Source organism: Aulonocara sp. 'chitande type north' Nkhata Bay, linkage group LG18 (assembly GCF_057382095.1).
Source record: "Aulonocara sp. 'chitande type north' Nkhata Bay isolate Kocher_YH1m ecotype deep benthic linkage group LG18, A_spYH_male_GT1.1, whole genome shotgun sequence".
Classification (NCBI taxonomy): Eukaryota; Metazoa; Chordata; class Actinopteri; order Cichliformes; family Cichlidae; genus Aulonocara; species Aulonocara sp. 'chitande type north' Nkhata Bay.
The window spans coordinates 36,482,946-36,507,265 of record NC_141361.1 but is presented as its reverse complement, the minus strand read 5'-3'; the positions used below and the strand labels follow the sequence as shown (position 1 = coordinate 36,507,265).

The window sequence follows — 24,320 nt, the reverse complement described above, 5'->3', positions numbered from 1 at the left end:
GGACAAAGAAAGGGGAGGGCAAGAGGTGGGGATCAGGGACAGGCTTGATATCAAGTGACTCTTATTTTATTCGTTTAATTCGTAACGGGTAACTTTATATATTGTTTGTAATACTGATGAAATTCAGTTTAATACTTCAAGTCATATTTACAATCTTAATATTTATATTTGTCTGGGTTTTACTTACTAGAATAATCCACATGTATTCACTATGTCTGAAGAATCTTCAGCCTCTGTTCTATAAAGTCATTATTGTCACATGGTGTTGGTTGTTTGCTTACAGCAGCTGATAATCTTTCCTGATTACAACTTGCATACAAGGCAAAGCAACAAAACCAAGAGCAAATGGTCTGTTTAGATTCAGGGGTTATGACAATAATTCATTCAAAACCTGGTTACAAACAGTAACTTTCATTTTACTACTTAGCACCAGTCAATTCAGTGCCCCTTTTCCAAATTCCAAACAAAGTAGACAAGCAAAATTAAAAAGACTAATTTGCTCCTAAAATATTGTACCTCTTGAACAGCTTTGGCCTCATTGCTCATGCTAAGATGTTTAATCAGAAAGGCAAACTTCAGCAAAGGTCAGGCATGTGAAAGGAAGGTGAAAAGCATTTCTGGAGTCACTGCTGCTGAAACAAAGTATAGCAGCTGTTGTCAAGTGAGAGCTAAGATCAGGGATCACTCACCACTGTTCTGCCCAGTTTGGTCTTCACCCTTTGTCTCACAGTGTCATCATGGCATTGTTCCCTCTCCTTTGGCCTTGAGGACAAAGATAACCCTGTGAAATTCTTGTCTGGATTTTTTCTCTCTGATTGTGAAGGGCGGCAGTAGCAGAAGTGCATTCTTTGATGTCACGATGGACGGGGGGTAACAGGTGCACATCACTGAAAATGCTCCATATGTTGAAATGTATCTGGTGTTTTCTAAATGTTTGCATTAAAGCACTGGGAAGTTTTAGCTAGCTAGGGTTTTATGCCAAGTATTTTCTTTGCCCACAGTCATTGAACATTAAAATTAGATGAACATTGTCGTGGGGAGAAGCAGAGACTTTATGTGACGCAGACAGATCTCCATTATCAGCCCTTAATAACTGAGGGAATTAGAAATTTGGTTTCCTATGGTAAAATGAGAATGACCTTCACTGTGGTGCAGAGCAGTGTTCCAGTGGATCAGAGATTGCTTTCACATTGTTGGACTCATTCTCATTCTCAGCTGTTCAAGCCCCTGTGGAAATCTTCATCTGCTCTTTGGTCCCTTCCTGGCTTCCATCCCTCATCTAGCTGCCTAACCCCTCTAAGGTAAGGTCACATGTTCTTTCATGGAAAATATAAAGGAAAATATAAATGGTGTCACTTTATGCTGGGGGTGTCTGTCTAATAATCCTAAAGTATTTCTAAACATCAAAGGCCTAGATGTTAAGTAGTTGACACACAGAAGCCTGCAGCACAGAGGTGACGGTATTAAAAGGCTGTCAAGCCCCAAAGAGTCAAAGGAAAGACAAACAAAGCCACGGCTTAGATGGTTGTGTGTGTCTCAAAGTCTGGATAGGAAAGAATAACACGAAGCAATTCGCTTATTTTCTCATAATCTCTCCATTAATAGTGAAGACCTTTGGGCTGTGTTAGATCAGGGTCAGCTTTCACCTAAACCACTGACAGCACAAGAAGGTGTGCTTCATTCAGTCTCTACTGTCCTGCTGCAGAAGCATAATGAACGGTAAGCCTGTCAAAGATTCAAATAGGAATACATTTGCTGTAAAATGTGCTCTTATTTTCTTAGACATACTCTAGTTTCTTTTTTGTGTGTGTTTATATGGTTTATTTCCATCTATATTTAATGTGATACATTTTCTCTGAAAGTAGCACAGTGAAAATTGATGATGTCTTTTAAAGAATAATTCTTATTAGTTGTTTTGTTTTACAGCGTTAAAATATCCGTATATCACAGTGAGAGATTGTAAGCAAACCTGAGATATGTCCAACAGTTGTTTAGTGCATTAGACACGAGGCTTCTTTAACCAATGTTGTTTAGTTACAGCCTTGTCTAAATCATCAGGATATTATGTTACAACAATTATACTCAACTAATTACACTGTTTTTATATTTGACCAAATTATAATGTGTTACAAAAAACACACACAGAGATATAAAGTAAAAAATGCACATCATAAATATAGTAAATAATTTACTCTTGAATTTGTTTGTTTCATTGTTCTGCACGTAGAGATTCTAATACTGTCCTCCTCTGGTTTTAGGGAAGATTTTAATCATATTTATTCAATCATTTTCTGCTATTCAATCACATTGTTGGAGTATTTTAAACTGAGAGTATTTTCTTTCTCTCTCCTTTTACTTAGTGAAAGTAACTATTTCTAGCACTGCCTCCACACTCACCAATGGTCCTTGTGTATATAGTAGCATAAGATAACAAGTGGTATTGTGCTGATGGCAAAGAACTCATCACATTACAGTTATTTCATTGAACACGTGTCACATTATGAAGTCTCTTCACTAAAAAAACTTTGCAGCTAATTTTAAGACATCAGGATCAGTGGTATGGGACAAGACTGAGTAAGAGACATACAAGCACTTTTACTTTGAAAATTACACTTTATTGTGGAAATAATTTTTAGGCTTCATTCTGTTTAGCAACCATAAAATTACCATTATTCCTCCCTCAGATTTATTATAAAAAAACAACTTCTGACACAGCATTTTTTTAGACCATTGCAAGTAAATTTAAGCTGAATACAGACTCTCATTATAGCTTTTCTATTTCTTTCCTAAACATATTTTTGTCTACTTTGATTACTGCAGCTCGATAAATCTCAAAAACTTGCTGGATTGAGTTTTAAAGGCTTCACACAGAATGAAATCTGCATTTGCAGAAATCTATTTCTGTGGCATATGCTGTATGAAATGATTGTAAATAGGGTGGAAAATATTTTCAGAATACCCACTAACAGTTAATAAAACTTTGCAGATTTGCAGCTGCAACTGTGAATGAATATCAGAAAACAGCACAGAATTCAACACAAGGTGGCAGAAGTTACCCACCTAACATCACGCCCCAAACATGATCCTGTGTAAAAAATATAGTGATTAGTAAACTGATTAGCTTCACATGTTGTTAATGTGGTAACACCTTACACTTAATATCAGTTTGTCCTTGAATTCTTTGGTACTTTATAGAATTTTTATACCTTCAAAAACATTGGTATTTTGTCAGTGATGAACACGTGAAATGTAAGTTTTATATGTTATTATTGACGACTTTATGTGGTGCTACTTAAAAATGAATAAGCACACATTAATTTGAATGCACTTTGCTTTATTCTACAGTTACTTTGGAGACAAAGGAGAACCAATAGAGAAGATCCCAAAGGTCTTAGGTGGCCGTCTGTGAGTTTCACTCCTCATCTAGCCCTTTCTGTGATGAAGAATGATAAGAAAGCAAACAATGAGAGACAGATTAGTGACTGAGGACTAACAACACTCAAATGTGTCGGACAATAAGTACACCAGTAGTTGCTGCCTTAAAACTAATATTCCCATCGATCCATTCATTCGCTTCCGCTTATCCTGTATCAAGGTCGCGGGGGGCTGGAGCCCACCCCAGCTGTCTCATGGTGAGAGGCGAGGTACACTGGTACAGGTTGCCAGTCTGTCACAGAGCTAACACATAGACACAGACGACCATTCACACTTACATTCACTCCCGCATTCACACCTATGGGTAATTTAGAGTTTCCAATTAACCTGCCCCACTAACTGCATGTCTTTGGATGGTGGGAGGAAGCCAGAGAACCGGGAGAGAACCCACGCAAGCACAGGGAGAACATGCAAACTCCACACAGAAAGACACCGGCGTGATGGTGGAATTAAACTCAGGACCTTCTTGCTGTGAGGCAACAGTGCTAACCACTGTTATATTAAAATACATATTAGCTGAATAGAAAAGACTTTTAGTCACTGAGAAGCATAGGCTTCCATAGTTGAGTGTAGCTGATGAGCGTCTCTACTTATCATTTCATTCTATGCTAATATTTATAACCTGCCTAGCTAAAAAGTTACAGCTAAGCCAAAAATGTGTTTTTATCTCTACTTTTATCGTAGATATCATTTTACTCAAAAGACATTTATTTTATTTTCATGTTTAAATTCTAAATACCAGCAATGATCTTACATTCAACAAATTCACTGAAAATACTGCAAGTAGCAACAACAGTGAGAGCTGGGCTTAAAATTCAGTTATGACACTGATGAAGATTAAGTATTGCTTTGTCTGCCGATGTTCTTGAGTTTGGGATATTTGGGGCACTTTTGGGAAATTTGTAAAATCCTCCACCCGTCAAATACATCTTAACCTTCCTTATTCTGTTATTCTTTGTTATATAATATTATACATTATATATAATAGTCCTCAATTCATCATATCAGTGTCTACCTCAAGAAGAATTTATTGTTTTGACATTTAAACTGATATTTTATTCAACTATTCTAATCTACAAGATTAATATTTCGATTTCAGAATATTATTGATTTTTTTTCAAGAATGTATTCTCTGCAAATGAAAATGGTCAATGTTATTAAATCATAGGGGTGGGGGGGGGAAATCGATACTGTGTAGTATCGTGATATTTTGTTTGCTAATAATGTATCGATACAGGGACAGCAGAAATCGATATTTTGTTACAAAAATAGGTTTTTGTGCTCTGACTTCAGAGCATGTTGATCCTTTTTCTGAGCAAGAATCCTGACATTCCTTCACTGTCCAAATGTGTTTAAGTTTTTTTTGGCAGCAATAAACATGACAGTTTACTTATTTTAATTTAAGACATGTTTTATTTTAATTAAGTTTAAAACTTTTTTATTTAATGTAAAATTATATTTTGTTTTAATTTACTTTCAAATTCTTCAGTTGCTGAATGGGCTGCATAGTTTTCATAAATTGCATAGTTCAGAATAGCTATAATTGTACCAGATGGTTGCATTCAGTTAAGTTGGACTAGACTGTAATACAAACCGTTCAGTTTGTCAACAATAAAACTGACTGAAATGATAGAAAGACTGAGTGCGAGACTTTGATATTAGATAAAATGAATATTGATAAAGTTTACCTTTATGTACCGAATCTGAATATCGCAAAATATTTTTAAAAATTGCAATAATATCGTATCGTGCGTTAAGTATTGTGATAATATCGTATCGTGGGATGTATGGTGATTCCCACCTCTATTAAATCACACTGCAAAATCTAACCAATAAGGCAAAGCTTGAGAATAAATAAGTAAAATAAGCAAATAACATAAATCAGCAGGACTCTCTATGATGACATCACAACATTGATCGCTGTCCAGTGCACTGATATCAGAGAATAACAACCACTTGGCAAAAACAACATCAGAGCGTGGGTCAGGATTCTGTTATTGCATCATGTCGGCTTGGACAAAATCAACACGAATGTTTCATGAGACCAGAAATGTAGCTGAAAAATCTTGAAAAGCTTGTCCACATTTAAGGCTCAAGGCGTGTCTTTAACTCACTGAGTTAGCTAATTCCAAATCTGAATTATGATGCTATAACTGGAAATTTAGATGTTTTTGTTTGTTTTGTTGTTGTTGTTTTTTTAATTTGTTGTTTTTTAAGAAGGTAGAAATATGGCTAAGTAAAGCAACACAGACAATATGTTAGCAAGCTTCATTCACTGCATAAGAGGACAAATTAGTATCTGTCCAAAAGCTGGAAATATATAAACACACAAATTAATCACGAGGTCTTTAAAAAGAACTATACATATATTTAGTGGATGGCAGGAGATAGCTTAAAGCTGTTTGTTACATCCAACCTCTGCCCTTTTTATGACTCATATCTGTTATATTTTTTATTTTTTAGCCTCGTAAAAAACAAACATGTAAAACTACATATTTTTAGTGAAAACTGTCACCTGAATGAGACAAATGAAGAAGGCTTCTGTGAGATGATAAAATAATAATAATACTAATAAAATAAACTTGCACCACTAACCAACCTCTAATGTAAATGCCACTAAAACAAACCATACAACTCAAAATAAATGGATTTTTAAAGCATCGCTTCGAATGTGTTTATTGTGTCCTTTTTTAATGAGCCATTTTACAAATTGCAGAATAAAAACAACTTGAAATTAATCGTGTTGAACTGATAATGACGCGGTGAGTTATCATGAACATCATAACAGGGGTTGAAAACTAGAGAAGCCGCTTACCTTAGAGCCCACGTCACGACTCTTGGCACGCAGCTTGTTGACCTGAGACTCAGCAATGTCAGCTCTCTCTTCAGCCTCGTCCAGCTCGTGCTGCAGTTTACGGAACTTGCTCAGGTGAGTATTGGCCTGCTCTTCCTACAGGATTAAAAAACAACACAGTCCACAATATTAAGAGGCATGGGGGAGTCGACGTTTCTTGAAGCCACACATCGTAAAATAAAAGGTGTCGGCACAGATGTAGCCAAAATGTTTGTGTTGCAGCAAAAATATGATATGGTATGTATCGAACAGCTATGTTTAAAACTGCAAAAACTTAAAGTATATGTATGGGAAGGAATATTTAGGTTAAAAGAAAGAGGAAAAATCAAAGTTAGAGACAACTTTGTTAGGAATAAACTCACAGCCTCCTCTGCAGCTCTCTTGTAGGCTTTGACTTTGAGCTGGAGTTTGTCAACCAGATCCTGCAGACGCAGAATATTCTTGCGGTCCTCCTCAGTCTGAGTACGCCATGGAGACAGATGAGAGAAAATAATGAACCTTTGTAATATTTCCGAAAACTCTGTGGGAATTATTTTGTTAATCTGTGTATAAAGGGGCAGGATAAGAGGACTCCTATGACTGAAAATGTATGTTTGCCTAAGATAAAGCAGCACGTCTAATATTTTATGTGAAGTAACAGGAACACAGACCCCTTTACTCATATCACACAACTATACATTAAATGTGCTATTAACTTCCTGTTGCTGAAACTGAAACACAGTAAAGGTAAAAATGTGAAGATATTAAATTCTTTAATAAGAGTCACACCCTGGACTTGCTGCTGACGTTAAGGAAACTTGAATCAATGTCCAAAATTAACTATAGCAGGTTTTCATTTGTGTAGATTTCACAATAATAATAATTGATTTGAGAAATTACTGACTGAGTCAATTATCTTAAAGTATATGAATATATATGAATATTAATTATTTAAGTACTCAAAATGTCTAAAAAAAAAGACCTGGTATGTGAGCTCCTTAATGCGTCGCTCGTATTTACGGATTCCCTTCACTGCCTCGCTGCTTTTCTTCTGCTCCGACTCCACCTCATTCTCAAGCTCCCTCACCTGAAAAGATGCAAAAATCATTTTCTACAAAGACTCTGGTCCACCACAAATTTTAAAGCTGCTTACATTAAGTATAAACATTTATTACAATTTTAGTAAAAACACATCAACTAAAAGACAGTAAACTAAATTAAGTTAAAAAAAATACCTGTGATTTTTCACATTTGTGTACTTGTGATTCTTACCCTGGCCTCGAGCTTCTGCACCTGCTTCTTGCCTCCCTTCATGGCGATCTGCTCAGCTTCATCCAGGCGGTGCTGCAGGTCTTTGATGGTTTGCTCCATGTTCTTCTTCATTCGCTCCAGATGAGCGCTGGTGTCCTGCTCCTTCTTCAGCTCCTCTGCCATCATGGCAGCATCAGTGATGGCCTTCTTGGCCTTCTCCTCTGCATTCCTGCACTCCTGCACTGCCTCCTCCACTTCAGTTTGAAGCTGGGATGTATCAGCCTCCAGCTTCTTCTTTTGGTTTATCAGGCCGGTGTTCTGTATATTATTAAGGTATGCAATGCAAGAATATGAGAAAAAGTGTCCATCTGCACTTTAGAAAAAGTATTCATACATCTGCATGGTTGCAGTAAACAGAACTCACCTGTGAGTGCAGTAGCTGCACTCGCTCACTGACATCCAGCAGCTCTTGCTCTGCAAGTTTGCGGCTTCTCTCCGTTTGCTCCAGAGCTGCTCTCAGCTCCTCCAGTTCAGCCTGAAGAAGGTTGTTGCGTCGCTCAACAATGGCAATGTTCTCTTTAAGGTCATCATTGGCCCGAACAGAGTCATCCAGCTGAATTTGGCAATCCTAGATGAGATAACATTATTCACATTAAAATTTATACCCAGTTTGAATGTAAAACATCTGAAAATTCCTTCACTTTTTTTAGTTTACCTTCATATGTGCATGGACGGCCTTAAGCTGTTTCTGGGCCTCGGCTGCCTGCCTGTTGGCCTGGCTTAGCTGGATCTCCATTTCATTCAGGTCTCCTTCCATTTTCTTCTTCAGCCGCAGAGCCTCATTCCTGCTGCGACACTCAGCTTCAAGAGAGCTCTGCAGGGTGTCGATGGTCCTCTGCAGGTTTCTTTTGCACTGCTCCATCTCTTCATCCTTCTCGGCCAGTTTGCGTTCAATATCAGCTTTAATTTGATTGAACTCAAGCTGGGCTCTTAGAATCTTACCCTCTTCATGCTCAAGAGAGGCCTAGTGGGCAAGAAGTTGCAGAATTACACATAATGGCAGTTAGTTTTACTTAAAAATGTCTTATTAATTATTCGGAGCGTGTACCTCAGCTTCCTCGAGAGCAGACTGAATCTCACTCTTCTCCTGTTCCAGTTGTTTCCGTAACTTTTCCAGTTCATGGATACTTTTGCCACTCTCACCAAGTTGCTCAGTGATGTCAGAAATCTCCTCTATGGGATGTCAAACACTGCGATTAGGATGACTTTAAAGTTTAATGCTGTGTCTACAGATCTTGTGCACAAACACCACCAGCAGACCCTACCCTGTAAATTCTTGTTCTCTCTCTTCATGGTCTCCAGATGATCCAGAGCTTCCTCATATGAGTTCTTCAGTTTGAAAAGCTCAGTGCTCAGAGCCCTTGCTTCCTTTTGGGAGCTCTCCAGCTCGCACTGAGACTCCTCATACTTCTGCTTCCACTCAGAAAGAACCTGCAGTGTAACAAAGGCCAACAATAAGTCTGTGTTTGCCAGATTGATTATTCCAATGGACTTATTCCAATATTAGAAATAGTGCTGAAGGAAAGACAGCATTTATAACATTCACATTCACTCTTAACAATTGTGCTCAGAAGGGGGCAGCCTGTTGTGGATTTTTAAAACTACCACACGCTGCATGTGTGTTTATATTCTGCTTAAATAACCCCTGTGGGTGCTGAGATTGTTTCTAGTGTAAGGCTTTAGAAGCCACCTTGCATATTGATACTTTTGTCACAAACACTTCAGTGTGTTTCACCTTGTCAAAGTTTCTTTGTTTCTTGTCCAGAGCAGCGGCAGCAGCATTAGACCTCTCTACATCCACCATGAGATCTTCAATCTCATTCTGCAGCCTGTGTTTGGTCTTCTCCAGAGAGGAACATTTAGCATTCACTGCTTCAACAGCCTCCTCAGCCTCCTGCAGACGCTGAGCCAGCTTTTTCCTTAAGAAATCATCATTCAGAGCTGTTTAATTAAAATGCAGCTGTGTGGTGGATAACTAAACTGTGAATTCAACTGCTACAAGTAGCTGCTTGGTCATCCAACAGACAAACTTTTTGTTCGTCTTACATTTTAGTAGGAACATAATACAAACAAAAAGCTGATCTGATAGACGAACGGTAAAGTTTCTTTAGGATAATAAACCATCTATTTAAATTTCAGACTCTTACTTGGCCTCTTCTAGTTCTTCGGTCCTCTGGATGGCATCAGTTTCATACTTTGCCCTCCACTGAGCCACCTCAGTGTTGGCTTTGGACATGCCACGCTGTAGTTCAGCTTTAGCCTCCTGCTCCTCCTCATACTGCTCCCTGAGCAGGTCACAGTCATGGCGAGCAGACTGCACTGCATGGGCCAGAGCACTTTTTGCCTGTTAAAAGAAAGTTATATGAAGAGGTGACACTTTTTAGGAAATAACCGTCTGGTGCTGTCAGCCGGCAGCACCAGACGGCACCAGTGAAACTTTATTTCACCTTGGTCTCCTCTTCCAGTTGTCTCTTTAGATCCTCAATCTGCTGAGTGTAGGACATTTTCCCTCTTGTGAGTTGAGACACCAAGGAATCCTTATCCTCCAGCTGCCTCGAGAGCTCACCTAATGTTATGGTAAATGTAGATTGTTATTGTTAAGACCCAAAGAACACAAAAATCCTTGTCTGATTTCAGAATAACAATTGAGTTTTTCAGGTTTAAACACTTTTATACAAAATTGAAGTGGATAGTGTTTTCTATCATACAAACCAAGTACATGTAGGTTGTAGTAAAGGAAAAATATACCATTTTCTGTTTGAAGTTTTGCTTTCTGCATGTTGAAGTCACTGATGCAGCGCTGAGCCTCTTCAAACTTTGTCTTGTACTCATTCATTTGATCTTCCAGAGTCCTGCATGCTTTCTCTAGATTAGTCTGAAATTCAACACAAATGTTCAATATGCATGTATTAAATCTATGTCAACATGGCTATGTTAACATTGGAGAAAAAAAATTACCAAATAATGTGATTTTAGCACACCTTTGTCTTCACAATATGTTCCATATTGGAGACCACATCATCCAGCTCTAGTCTGAGCTCACTCTTCTCCTTCTCCAGTTTCTGCTTGACTCTCTGCAGGTTGTCAATCTGCTCTCCCAGCTCAGCAACACTGTCGGCTTGTTTCTTCCTGAGTGTGGCAGTAGTGGCTTCGTGGTGCAGAGTGGCCTCTTCGAGGTCTCTGCGCAGTTTCTGGAACTCGGCCTCCCTCTTCTTGTTCATCTCAATCTGGGCAGCTGTGGCTCCTCCAGCCTCCTCCAACCTCTCACTGATCTCCTCCAGCTCTCTGGCCAGGTCAGCTCTCTGCTTCTCCACCTTGGCTCGAGCAGCTCTCTCTGCTTCGAGCTCTTCCTCCAGCTCCTCAATACGGGCCTAGATCACAGCCAAAATCACTGTTAAAGACTTTCTCACTAATAAGTGTTAAACTAGTTTTGATAGCATCACATATTAGTAAGTCATTACCTGAAGCTCTTTCAGTTTCTTTTGAAGCTGAATGGCAATGGCCTGCTCATCTTCAATTTTATTATTAAGCTGGCTGAGCTCAAAGTCCTTCCTGTGGGGAAGAAGGAAGGGCCACTTATAGCACTACTTATATAGCTTTACTTAATTTGTTTGGAACTTTTAGGATGTGAACGTGCTTACTTTTTCAAATGCTCCTCAAGTTGTTGCTTGTCATTCTCAAGGTCCATGAGACTCTCTTGGGTCAGTTTCAGGTCTCCTTCCAGCTTTCGCTTTGCTCTTTCAAGATCCATCCTAATCTTCTTTTCTTGTTCCAGAGAACCCTCAAGCTGAATGTTATTAGAAAGAAGCAAACTAATGTCTCCATAATACAAAGGAAAATGGTTCACCAATCAAAAAGTTAAGCTAAAGTGGATAAGTTCATTATAATTCTTACATCATCCACTTGCTGCTCCAGCTTAGCCTTGGCCTTGGTCAGAGTGTTGACTTTGTCTTCCTCACTCTGCAGGTCATCCAGAGTTTGCTGATGAGCTTCCTGTAAAGCTTTCTTTTCCTTGGTCAGCTTGGCAATGATCTCATCTAAAGCAGCCATCTCTTCAACAAGGTTCTTGACCTGTTGCAGGTAAATGATGGTATTACAAATTCTGTGCACAGCTTAGACACATGACTCTTTTTCATACCCTTGTTGTCAGAAATAGAAATATCAAATTAGTCATACCTTGTTCTCAGTGGCATGCTTCTCTTTCTCCACTTTAGCTAGAGTTAACTCTAAGTCATCGATGTCTTTCTTCAGCTCGGTGCACTCGTCCTCCAGCTTCCTCTTCTTAGCAGTCAGTTCTGCATTCATCTCCTCCTCATCCTCCAGCCTCTCAGAGAGCTCTTTGGCTTTTGCTTCCATCTGAATTTTGTGTTTGATCAGCCCCTCACATCTTTCCTCGGCATCTGCAAGATTATCTTGCTCCTAATATTTGATGATATTCATTAGCGTATAAGATACAATATCCCTGGTTGAGTGTATAAGGAATATTGTGATTAGACTTACAGCCTGAACTTGGAGCTGCAGGTCATTCTTCTCTTGGAGAAGAGTCACCATTTTCTCCTCTAGTTCCTTTCTTCGAGCTTCAGATTTTGCATAAGCTTCTTTGAGTTTTAGGAATTCTTCCTTCATGTTGGCCATCTCCTTTTCTGCCTCAGCAGATCTCAGCAGAGGTTTGATCTTGAAGAAAAGCTTCATCCAGGGCCAATTCTTAACCCCCATGAAGGCACGTATGTTCCACTGGATCACAAGAAGTGCATCCCTGTCAAAGATCAACCATTAGTACAACCATACTCATTATGATCAATAACAGTTTTTTTGCTCCTTTCAGCTTATTTATATTTAAGTCTGTCTGACCTCCTTTCAACAATCTTCTGGAATTCCACTCTTGCGAGCAGACCTCTTGATCGAGCCTGGATTCCCGTGATTATGAGGGATAAACGGTCATCTCTCATCTCTTCAAGTTGGCCAAGAAGACCAGCTTTAAAGAATACCTTTAAGAAGCACGAATGACATTAATATATTAGTGTTGAAGAGTTGAATTACTTTTACTTTTTACCAGATATTTCAAAATCTATCAGATAGATAGATAGATGTGTTTCTGACTTTTTTGATACCTTAGTGTGACCAAACTTATACTGGTTGTGATCAATATCCAAAGACCCAAGAAGTTTCTCTGCTCCTTTCTTGCTGTCGATGAACTGGCCCTCAGGGATAGCAGCAGGATTCAGGATGCGATATCTGTAAAATCACAGGTGTAAGTGTCTAGGAGCTTAGTATTACAATTTTTGAAGGAATTGTATAATATGTGATCCTTTTCTTCTTTAAATAAACATCAGTTAACCCAAAAGCTCGTCATAGACACCTCAGCTTCACTACTGGAACTTCAACATTATGCACTCCACACTGTATATAAATGCCACTTGTTTTGCACATATTCAACTCTGTATATTTTATATATTCTATTATTATTATTATTATTATTATTTTATTTTATTTTTTTACTATTTAATTTGTAAAAATGTGTATATACACACACACACACACACACACACACACACACACACACACACACACACACACACACACACGTAGGAAAATATTTAGTATACACATCCAGAAATGCATACACTATTATATATTGTACATATATTTATTAGTTTCAGGTTGGCCATTCTTGTATTTTGCTCGTTTGTGTTGTTGTGTTTGCACATCTCTGTTGCTTGTGGGGCTCGCACACAAGAATTTCACTCGCATGTGCTGTGCCAGTGTGCCTGCACATGTGATGTGACAATAAAAAGTGATTTGATTTGATTTGAAGCTCTTTGAGATTAAAATCTCTCTTTGAAGAGACACATGACCAAGAAGTGGAATGTAATACCTCTGCTTGAAATCTCCATAGAGGATCCTGTTGGGGAAACCCTTTCTGCAGATCCTGATGCCTTCCAGCACACCGTTACAGCGCAGCTGGTGCATCACCAGAGGGTTCTCCATGGCCCCTGGAGTCTTGGTCTCGTTGGGGATGATGCAGCGTACAAAGTGAGGGTGAGTTGACCTCAAGTTGGTCATCAGCTTGTTCAGGTTCTCCTGATAGCACATCATAGAGAAAAGAATTGCCATTGTCCTTCAAAATACATTACAATTCGAAATGACTTTTAAGGTCCTAAATTCAGGAATAATGTTTCTATTAACCAATCTATAACATGTACAGTTATACTGATATTACCCTGTGCAAAGCTGATACAGTTTGGAAGGAAGAACCTTTCTTCTTGGTTCCACCTTTGCCCTTCCCACCAGATTCAGCTGTAAGATACAGTTGTTATTTGTGGGAAAGTGGGCAGGGGAAGGTTGGGCCAGTAGCTTATTACATGATGCTTTAATAATCACTTGTAAACTAAGATGCTAGTAATTTTTTAAAACCTACCCGAGTCAGCTCCTGCATAATTTGCAAAGAGAGTTGCAAGAAGTTTGACGGTCGACTTTTGGTACAATGCCACAACAGTCTCATTCAGAGGATCCTTGTTCTTCACCAACCAGTTGTTGATATTATAATCAACAGTTCCAGCGTAGTGAACCAGGGCAAAGTGAGCCTCTGGTTTTCCTTTGACAACTCTGGGCTTCTGGAAGTTGCTGGATTTTCCCAGGTGGTTGTCATAGAGCTTAGCTTTAAAGGTGGCATCACTGGCTTTGGGGAACATGCACTCCTCTTCAAGGATGGACATGATACCCATGGGCTAAAGGACAGAAAGTATAAGTGTTTGTTAAAGACTATATTTGCATTAGTTTTAGCTGAACATGTAATTGTACAGTGTTTCACCTTTTCAATCAGGTCGATACAGGCCTGCAGATCCATGCCAAAGTCAATGAAAGTCCATTCAATGCCCTCTTTCTTGTACTCTTCCTGCTCCAGTACAAACATGTGGTGGTTGAAAAACTGTTGCAGTTTTTCGTTGGTGAAGTTGATGCACAGCTGCTCAAAGGTGTTGAACTGTAAATAAAGTGACAACAGTATACTTGTTGTTATTACTAGTGTTTGTCCTGTCTGTGTTATTTCTTTTGTTGTTGTTGTTGTTGTTGAATTGAGGATTCTTACATCAAAGATCTCAAATCCAGCAATGTCAAGCACACCAATGAAGTACTGGCGGGGCTGTTTGGTGTCCAGGGACTGGTTAATCCTCACCACCATCCACAGAAACATCTTCTCATACACTGCTTTAGCCAGTGCACCCATAGCATAGTACACCTAATGCAGAAATCCCCCTGTAGCTTTAGAATTTACAGATAAACCCATAATGTAAACCTTATTCAGCTGTTGATCATCTTATTACCTGCTGTACATTTTGTCCTTTGGTGACCCACTCGTTTCCTACTTTGACTCTTGGGTGACAGAGACCTTTGATGAGGTCAGCAGAGTTCAGGCCCATCAGATAAGCGGATTTGTCTGCATCTGAAGAAAAAACATGCAAATTTAATTCTTTCAATGTAAGCATCAGATACAGACACGTTTAACTTTCAGGCTTTGAAAGAGCTCCTCTCACCTTCTGTGCCATCAGCCTCTGCCTGCTCTTCACGCTGCTTGTTCTTGAATTTCATGTTCCCATAGTGCATGATGGCACCAGTCAGCTTGTAAATGCTATTCTTTTCTTCTTGAGTAAAGCCCAGCACATCAAAGGCATCCTAAATTAGAAAAGGGGTGTTTCTTACTTATTTTTACATAGTATCAGAGTGTACAGTGTAGAGTTACAGGGAAGATCCAGGGATAACATGGTATTTGCTCTCTGAGCCTTCAAAATCCTGCATTAAACTCGGACTGTCATCTGACATCAGATATTTAATCCAGTCTGTTCAAGTTGTATTCGCTCACATTTCATGATTCAATGACACTCTGTTATAAATACTCCTAAAAGAAATGTAAAGTTAAAGCTGACATCTGGAGTGAAAATTTTTTGTGTGTTATTTGAATTTACAGCCTGTGAGGTTTAAATGTAGAATACCCAAAGTATTAATTGAACTAATATGACTTAATAGCGGCACAGGTGCAGATTATTGTTGCATTTCTACTCACATCAGTGGCCATTAGCTCTTCAGCATCATTGATTGAGGCTACTGTTGTCTCTCCTTGAGAGATGAAGGCATAATCATAAGGGTTGTTGGTGATGAGCAGCATCTCTGAAAGGAGAACCAAAGTTGGATTTTTCATTTTAGTTCTACAGGAGTGTTGTTGCTGGTTCTCGAAACTCAGGTTTTTATTTACCGAGAAGCTCGGGCTTCCTTTGAGACAAGATCTGATAGAAGATGTGATAATCTCTCTCAGCCTTGAGCTGAAAGGTGACACGGGACTTTTCCAGCAGATCTGTAAACATGTTTGCATTATGTAGATAGCTGATCATTGCGAACATAGAAATAAATTGGATGAAAGCACAGGAAAGGGACTTACATGTCTCTATGTCAGCAGAGGCCAACTTCCCACTGGCTGCAAAGTGAATTCGGATAAATTTACCCTGCAATGTACGAAGGAAAAAAAACATTAAGAGCCTTGGGCAGTGTCAGAATATTACTGTATACCTGGAGTATTTAGGAACCACATTATACTTTCAGAAGTATGACAACTTCACCAAGCTGTGAAACATGGTAACTGCAGGTAGTGACGGAAGTGTAACTAGTAAAGTGATAAAGGTGAGCCGCCCCACATAGATTTCAATCCTGAAAATCTGGGATAAGGGTAACACTCCAAGCATGAGTTTCTTTCTGCCTGATTACTGACTAGTCTAAACTCAAGACAAATAGATACAGTACAAGCCTAAGCATAAAAAAACAATCAAATGAGTTACTGTTATCAACAAAACTTTACAAATCTGGAGGAGTTGTCATTCCTGATGGTTTTGGCATTCCCAAAGGCCTCTAATGCCGGGTTAGCCTGGATGATTTGATCCTCCAGAGTACCCTAAGAAAAAAAAAGCAAAACCTTTATTCAAAACACTTACACTGCAGGAAAAGCTCTACATCCTGTAAATTGAAGATTCAAACCTTCTTCTCAGAGCCTGTATCCTTTTTCCCACTTCCAGCTGCAATGCTGGCAAAGTACTGGATGACTCTCTTGGTGTTGACAGTTTTCCCAGCACCAGATTCTCCACTGAAAACACAAATAGAATGATCAAACAAACAGGACACATTATTCTTCTGGCTGTTCCCTGCACGTCCAGTATATCCACCATCCCTCCTGCGCACATGTTCAAACCATCTTAGTCTCGCCTCTTTAACTTTGTCTCCAAGCTGCTTAGCTTGAGCTGTGCTCATTTCTAATCTCGGCCATCCTGGTCATTCCCAAAGAAAATCTTCGCATTGTCAACTCTGCCACCTAAAACTATTCACCATACCATACATCATAGCAGGTCCTTTTCATCCATCCTTTTCACTCTTGCTGCAATCCTTCTGTCACAAATCGCCCCTGGCTCTTGTCTCCACCCACCCTGCCTGCACTCTGTTGTTCGCCTCTCCTGTACACAAAAACATTGCTTTGGATGGTTGACCCCAGGTATTTAAATTCATCTGCCTTCGCTATCTCTTCTCCTTGCATGTTCACCTTTCCGCCTGTCTCGCTCTCATTCACCCACACCTCTCCAGACTTTCTTCCAAAGGCTCCCACTTTCACTACAGATGACAGTGTTGCCTGCAAACGTTACAGTCAGCCTGTCCCTCACCAAAGCAAGCCAGAATGGACTCAGACCCTATTCCCGTTGCCTCGCCTAGAACTCAAGTAGACAATCCAGTCATCTCTATAATAAGCCACCCTCTCTCACTGTACTTGATTTGTCTATGGCAACAAGTGAAAAGCGCTATATGAGTTCATTAGAATATGTAATACGTATTAACTGTTTTAGAGATATTAGCGACATTTTAAAGCCTTCTTTTGAATTTCTTCCCTATTAAATTAATGAAATGATGCCAACATTAAACCTTTCCAATATACCATACTAAGATCTTCTGTTCAAGGACTTCATTTACATACTAAACTGACAAAGCACCACTTAAGCTAATATTCCTGTGGTTAAGTAGACCATCGAGCATGTCAGCAAAAACTGAAAGGTTTCCAGATGCCACTTAGTACAATTCTCACTGTATGATTTACTGTAATTACCAAGATCAAACATACAGAGTCAAAATGAATGACTTACGTGATGAGAATTGACTGATTTTCTCTGTCTGTAAAAGAGCAGGACATATAAGTATTTTAGGACAACTCTTACTACAAAATCTTATTTTAATTTCAACATGCTTCAACAATGGAAGGTAAATTACCAGTTAGCATGTACTGATAGGCATTGTCAGAGATGGAGAAGATATGAGGAGGAGCTTCACTCCTCTTCTTTCCTCTGTAGGCAACGACCACCTCCTGGTTGTAGACTGGCAGCCACTTGTAGGGATTGACAGTCACACAGAACAACCCAGAGTAGGTCTGATAGTTGGTGAAAAGAGAAGAGCAAAGTGTTAAACACGTAGAATTTGTGGGAGGGCAGTTAGTGTGTTGTGCTGTCAGCTCACGTAGATCATCCACGCTGCGTAACGCTCTTTGAGGTTATACAGCACAGCTGGTTCATGGAGGAAGGTGAACATCGCCATGTCTTCAATTTTATCGAACTTTGGCGGGTTCTGAGGGTGCACATCGCACTCCTTCACTGTGACAGTCTGCAAAAAAGGACACAGTAGGTCTTAATATGGACTTATTTCCAAAATATTGTAGGAAGGAGATCTATCAGTCTAGGATGAATTATGCCAAACAGTTTGAGAGGAAAAGAAGAAAAGCACAAAACGAAGAAAAGCATGTATAACCCAGTTAAGTCGGTTCGGTGAACAGGAGTACACTGGAGGACTGCTGTACCTTTGACAAACATAATTAATTATGGCTATCCACTTTGATGTGACAGTACAAAATTGGCTTGTTAAAAAGGTTGCAAAAGTACCCATTCATTACATAAATGCACTCATGGTTGGACTGGCTCTTGTCTAGTCTTATTGTTGACTCAAAGCTTTATCCGTTTCATGTCTTAGAGTTAACCAGCTAGTCTGGAAGTTCTTAATGCAGATCCTCGCAGCTGCAAGGCTACAGTGTGAACTTGTTGGAGTCTTTTAAATCCACTTTGTATAAGAACCTTAACATTTAAGGAAAAAATAAATATTTTACATATTTTCTTTGTGTGTGTGTGTTTTAGCCAAACAGAGGCTGTAAAATAGTAAATGTCTTATATAACACTTTTTTACTTCAGCATTCAAAGCCTCATTCACCGATTAATACAAGCACTTTTTCTACACCCAAGAAAAATCTAACTTTCACACACATCCATACTCCTGTGAACACATCAGAGAGCAGCTTGGCGTTCAGTATGCCCAGGGATATTTAGGCATGCATACTGGAGACTGGAGCAGCCAGGGACCAAAAGCCAACCTTCCAATTAGTAGATGACCTGCCCTACCTCCTGAGCTACAGCCACTGTATGCTGATATTGCATCTCAAAATATAGAAGAAATTATGTAAAGCTGTACCTTTTACTACTTGGTCCTAAAAATGGTACACATAATTACCTTGAGGTGTCAAAGTTTATCCTAAGTGGAAAAAGGTTGATTGAAATATATTTTTATTGTACTCTTGCTTCTGAGTGTGTTTGACAAAATAAACAAAATTCAGCTGTTGAGCTCAGCTGTGTCATGGAGAAAAAGACTGTTCTGGTTGTATCTATACTACATTTGTTAGAGGAAAAATAAGTTCACACCATTTTGGTCTTAGTTAGGAAACCAGCTGTATGAAGAGCAGCTGTGCCAACAAATCACTCACCTTCCCTTTCTCAGTCTGAGCAGTGACTTTGTCCCCATCACGGCTGGTGATCGAAGCCTTCACATATTCATCACTGGGGTCAGGAACAAAACACTCCTTCTTCATGTCAAACGGGCGAGTCTGGGCCTCCAGACGCTCCCTGTCTGACTTCCTCAGGTAAGGGGCCGCTGCCCCAAATTCTTTCATGGCAGCATCACCCATTTTTCACCTTGTGTACAACAAAAAGGAACAAATTACTTATGCTGCAGATAAAGATTTTTCTTTTCCTAAATTTTTTACATAACGTTATATTTCCATTTTTCTCCAGTGTCCATTTGGACACACGCTTACCTTTATCCTTACTGAGAAGACTGAGGTGTACTGGTCCTGAGGAAAGATATAATGGAAAATGGTGAGACTGGTCTGCAGCACAGATAAGCCTATAGCATCAAGATCTAATTTCTCTGTTTGTGAGCACCCGTCCTCACGCCTTACCTTGAGATAGAACGGTGACCTGTTGGAGTTTCACCATGAGTTCTCCTTATAAGCAAAGCCCCTCTGCCAAATATGGAGGAGGGCTTTAAGGCCCTGGAATGTTTTTGTGTCTGGTTGGGCTGGGAGTTAGTGAAGGGAGGTGGTTAATGAGTGGTGGAGGGTAATATAGAAATCAGCGGGATAGAGTCTTATCAGTGATGGAGTCTCCCAACGAGGCCATATTAGGAGCTCCGTGCATGCAGTGCCGTGATTAATCATAGGTATCCTCAAGCAGCCAGGGGACCACAATTCAATCTTTAAATAGACATGGGGAGGAATTCCTCTGTCATCATCCCTTAAGTGTGCTTGTGTTGCAGGAACAATACATGTCGTACCGAACAGAGGCATCCTCATTTAAGACAGGCAGAACTAGCACAGGGTGAAGAATGTTTAAATGTATTTAAATGATGTGTCAATTACACAGATCCTGCAGGGGTCTAAAAACTCTTACCAAAAATGTATTTTATTAAAACCTTAAGATGTGTATATATTCATCATAGGACAGATACTAACAAAAAGCTGTTCTTTCTGCACATCACTGTTATACATGGTGATTAAATAAAATTAGATAAAAAATACAAAGATCAAGAAATCTTTATTAAGGCCCTGCCCACACATACATGAGATTTTCAAAAAAAATTTGTCCTGTCATCAACTTTTCTAGAATATTTTAGACTTTTTGGATGAACTCTTGTACTTGGCGTGCTCTTAGTAGTGCTATTCTTTTTTTTTTTTTTTTTAAATAAAAAAGGAATTAGAAAACCCCCCCTGTTTTAAAACCCCCTATGTATGTCTGTGGAAGTGTAGTGTAAGACAAGTAGATGACAACACTGAATTTATCTTTTTTTTTTTTTTGCTAAAATTCAGAGTGGAGTTGATTTAAGTGAGTTATTATGTATCAGTTTTGTTTGTTTGTGTATTCTTTGAATAATTTAATCTGATATGATCAGAAATAAGTGAGTTACAGATTGAAACGTAAGTAAGTCAGCTTGAAACCCAAGGTAGTTGTAGTGTCTAAAACCCAACTATAAACTAGGTGTGAAAAAAATAAAAATAATAATAAGTAGTAATAGTAACTAATAATAATAACTTTAACAATGAAAACTAACTGAAGCAAAATTTTGTACTTACGAAATATAGGTAATTTAGCAATTTAAAACAATTATTGTGTAGTTTGTAGTATCTGCTATAAAACTAGCAAAACAAATATGTGATGCAGCCAGAAGTAGTTTTTATGTTTTATCTATTTTTCTAAAGATTGTGCAAATTTACAAAAACACCCTTAGATAACAATAATTACGAAACCCACCAAAAACAAACGCTAACTGCAATAAAAACTAAAAACTGAAACAACAGTGGAAACAGAAATGAGAAAAAATGAAAATAACCCCAAATAAAGCCTTAGTGAAAAATGTGTAACCATGTAATCCCTGCTTAGAGCAAAAAAGCATCCTTTGAATATTTTCCCATCCCAAGGATGTTGCTGAAACACAAAAGACGGCGCACAACGTATCTGGGGAGATATTTTAGAGAAGTACGTTATGTATGGTTCTCAATTACTCTAGGAGCTTAGGGAAAGGCATCGTATTGTGTGTAGTTATCACAGAATGAGCTTTGTGGTAACAAAAACAGACATCACATACTGAGTAAGTCGGTCTAAATAAAGAGCATAAGCATTTGAGCTCAACTAGGCAACAAGGGCGGAGTAACACAGACAGAGGTCTGCCACAGGTGACATGCTTGAGATTCATTGAAAGGCAATGATGACACCACACCAGAGGGCTCAGCATCGCACTGAATCGGTCGTGTTGTGCAAAGGTTACTGTAAAAGGCACCTCCCATTATCAGGCAGCAGCTAGCAAAAGCTGGCCCCATGGTTACAGCCCCGTTTAAATGGCATTGTAACTTTGAGGACAAAGATAACTGTGTGAAATTCCTGCCGAGAATGCGGCACTTTGATCGAGAAGAACAGCCACGGCTTTCAGGGTGCTGCTATTGCTTGCAGCCAGGAACAACTGTAGCAGATGATGGTCTCACACTGATCTCAGTCTCACATAAATCTCCTGAGAGTGACAGATATTATCCCACAGCCTATCAAGTGAGAATGGCCCTGCTTCTTTGTGGAGTCGGAGCTTAACTGCCTTCAACATTGTAGCACGATTTACTTTAGGTCATAATAATGATATGATATGTACAATAACAAAGAAAAAAAGAATGCATTAAAACTCTGTTAAGTATAAGACCTGCTGATATATAGTCCCATTAAATGTCATCTGTATAACTTTAACAATATAATACTGTTTAATAATGTGCAACTTACACACATGCATACATTATGCATAGCACTCATCACAGCCAGCCACTAGCACCAGTAATAACAGCTCCTTGAAAGGTTAAGAGATAAAAGGAGGGTCAACAGCTGCTGACAAGAGCTGAGATTATTTCCATTCTGATAACTTCCCCGGCCCTCTTATTGACAGCTGGCATCAGCTGGAAGTGAGCGATTCCATGCCCTGCTAAAGAGCAAGTGGAGATAACATCAACCTAAAGGTCAAACGTCACTGAAATATTTCTTTATGTCACAACAAATACACATTGTCACCACATACACTTAATTAAATACAAGGTTGGCCTTGGGCCCAGAGGACGTCCACACGACAGGCAGCTATTGTTACAAACTGTATCAGTGAGTATTATGATTTTTTAAAAGAAAAAAGCCCACTTACATAAAAACAATGTTTTTAATGTGCTTTACTCTGTATTTCACTGTAGAGTATTTATAAAAGTGCTGTGTAAATAAAGTTATCACTGCCATTGTGGATTAGTTTTGCAGTCTGTCTAGATCTGGAACCAGGAATGTTTGGAAGAATTTCAACAATGAAAGATCAGATGAAATTAGAAGATTAAAAAATGAGAAGATTCTATTGAGAACTTCAAGGTACAGTCTAATATATGGCTTCATATGTGGTCTAATTACAGAAGCAGGGAATTGCTGTGTCATTCATGGCTTGTTTTATTCACTCGAGCGTGAGCGCCGATATCTTGTTAATGACACTGATAATCTTCAGCGCATGCTGTGCTGTATGTGGTGTGAGCAGAGGTGTGAATGTGCTTTCATTAGCTCATAGACAAACTTCTGTACCTGTGAGCCCAAACAAGGAGTTAAAGATATGGGATGTAATAAGAGAAGACAAAGGGCTCCCTAAATTTCACACAAAGGGATTCTGGGGCCTCCCTCTCCTCCCTCCTCCTCTCCTGCCTCATATCAATATTTAGTCTCCAGCGGAAACAACAACCACTAAGACCTGACAGCAGCACCAAGGCAAAGCTCTAGACAGGTAAGATTAGCAGTTTCTGTAAATGATAAAAGCAATGGTGCCTCTACACCATTGCAACTATTAGGGATCAGAAACAGCTGCATTTTCAAATATTATGTTCAAGACACTGTAAAAAAAAATACATTAATTGATTAAAAAGTAAATAAACCAACAGAGTCGAACCTGCTAGATTAAGCATGAAGATCCTGACATGCAGTTTGTATTGCATCCCATTGTGTTTATCTTTCTGTCGATGTTTGCTTGTTAATCCTCTGGAATTCTCCCCAGGCCTTTGGAACAGACAGACCTGGGCAAGGATTCACTGACCAGCTGCAAGTGATTACAGGCAGTATTACAGTAGGTCCAAGTATGAGCACTGGTTTATGTTTGACCTTGAGGTCCAGGCTCTTGGGCTTTCTTGACCTCTATTTTAAGAACATGAATTTTGTTTTTTCTCTCGCCTCTTTTATTTATCATCACTATCTCACTATTTAACTTTTCTATTCTTTCCTACTTCTTCACTCGACTTCTAATTTTCCCATTTAGGCCTAGAGCTTGATATATGCCAGTGCTTTGGATTTTACACCATAGCACATGTGTTAGCGTGACATAAAGCTTTCCAGTAAAGAACTACAGACCTACATTACTTGCTTTTAATGCTATTGCAATAGCCAATATTTTGCGAGTGTAGACAACTGCTGTTTCCTTGTTTTCACAGCGCTGACAGAATCTGTTCTGAAGCCTCTCCTTATCGCATTTTATTAAAAGTGATTATTGTTTATGGTGTATTCCCCTCAGCATGGTCTGGTCACTTTCACTATTATAGATTTAACTGAACACTTGTCTGCATTTGTAATTGTACACTGGTGTGCTCTAATCCAGTGTACAATTACAAATGCAGACAACAAAGCTGAGAAGTCGAGATTAACCCATCCCCAACCACACCCAGGTGCTTTCAGCTGTTGGACTGACCCGAAGCAATTCTCCCATTTATCATTTATCATATATCTATCTACAGTAGCTTGTGAAGCCTTGTGGATGGGCCTGTGTCTAGAATCCAACTGGGATGTGTCATGAAACCTAAATG

General features: G+C 39.1%; 1 protein-coding gene across 1 annotated transcript; it reads right to left on the bottom strand.

Annotated features, from left to right (window-relative positions):
- Positions 1–6,214: 6,214 nt before the first annotated feature.
- Positions 6,215–20,671, bottom strand: LOC147309113 (myosin-7-like). Its single transcript, XM_086273306.1, has 38 exons — positions 19,878–20,671; positions 19,734–19,769; positions 19,404–19,611; positions 18,116–18,259; positions 17,873–18,029; positions 17,749–17,776; positions 16,601–16,706; positions 16,425–16,517; positions 16,011–16,074; positions 15,828–15,926; positions 15,639–15,742; positions 15,112–15,250; positions 14,902–15,020; positions 14,667–14,816; positions 14,391–14,561; positions 13,998–14,307; positions 13,800–13,876; positions 13,455–13,660; positions 12,691–12,814; positions 12,431–12,567; positions 12,080–12,335; positions 11,756–11,998; positions 11,474–11,650; positions 11,221–11,366; positions 11,041–11,131; positions 10,561–10,950; positions 10,328–10,454; positions 10,027–10,145; positions 9,727–9,923; positions 9,315–9,498; positions 8,845–9,010; positions 8,628–8,752; positions 8,235–8,543; positions 7,944–8,147; positions 7,541–7,837; positions 7,251–7,355; positions 6,652–6,747; positions 6,215–6,385 (listed from the first exon to the last, which is right to left on the bottom strand). The coding sequence occupies exons 3-38, from the start codon at positions 19,602–19,604 to the stop codon at positions 6,215–6,217; spliced, it is 5,832 nt and encodes a 1,943-aa protein (XP_086129432.1). The 5' UTR covers positions 19,605–19,611; positions 19,734–19,769; positions 19,878–20,671.
- Positions 20,672–24,320: the final 3,649 nt, after the last annotated feature.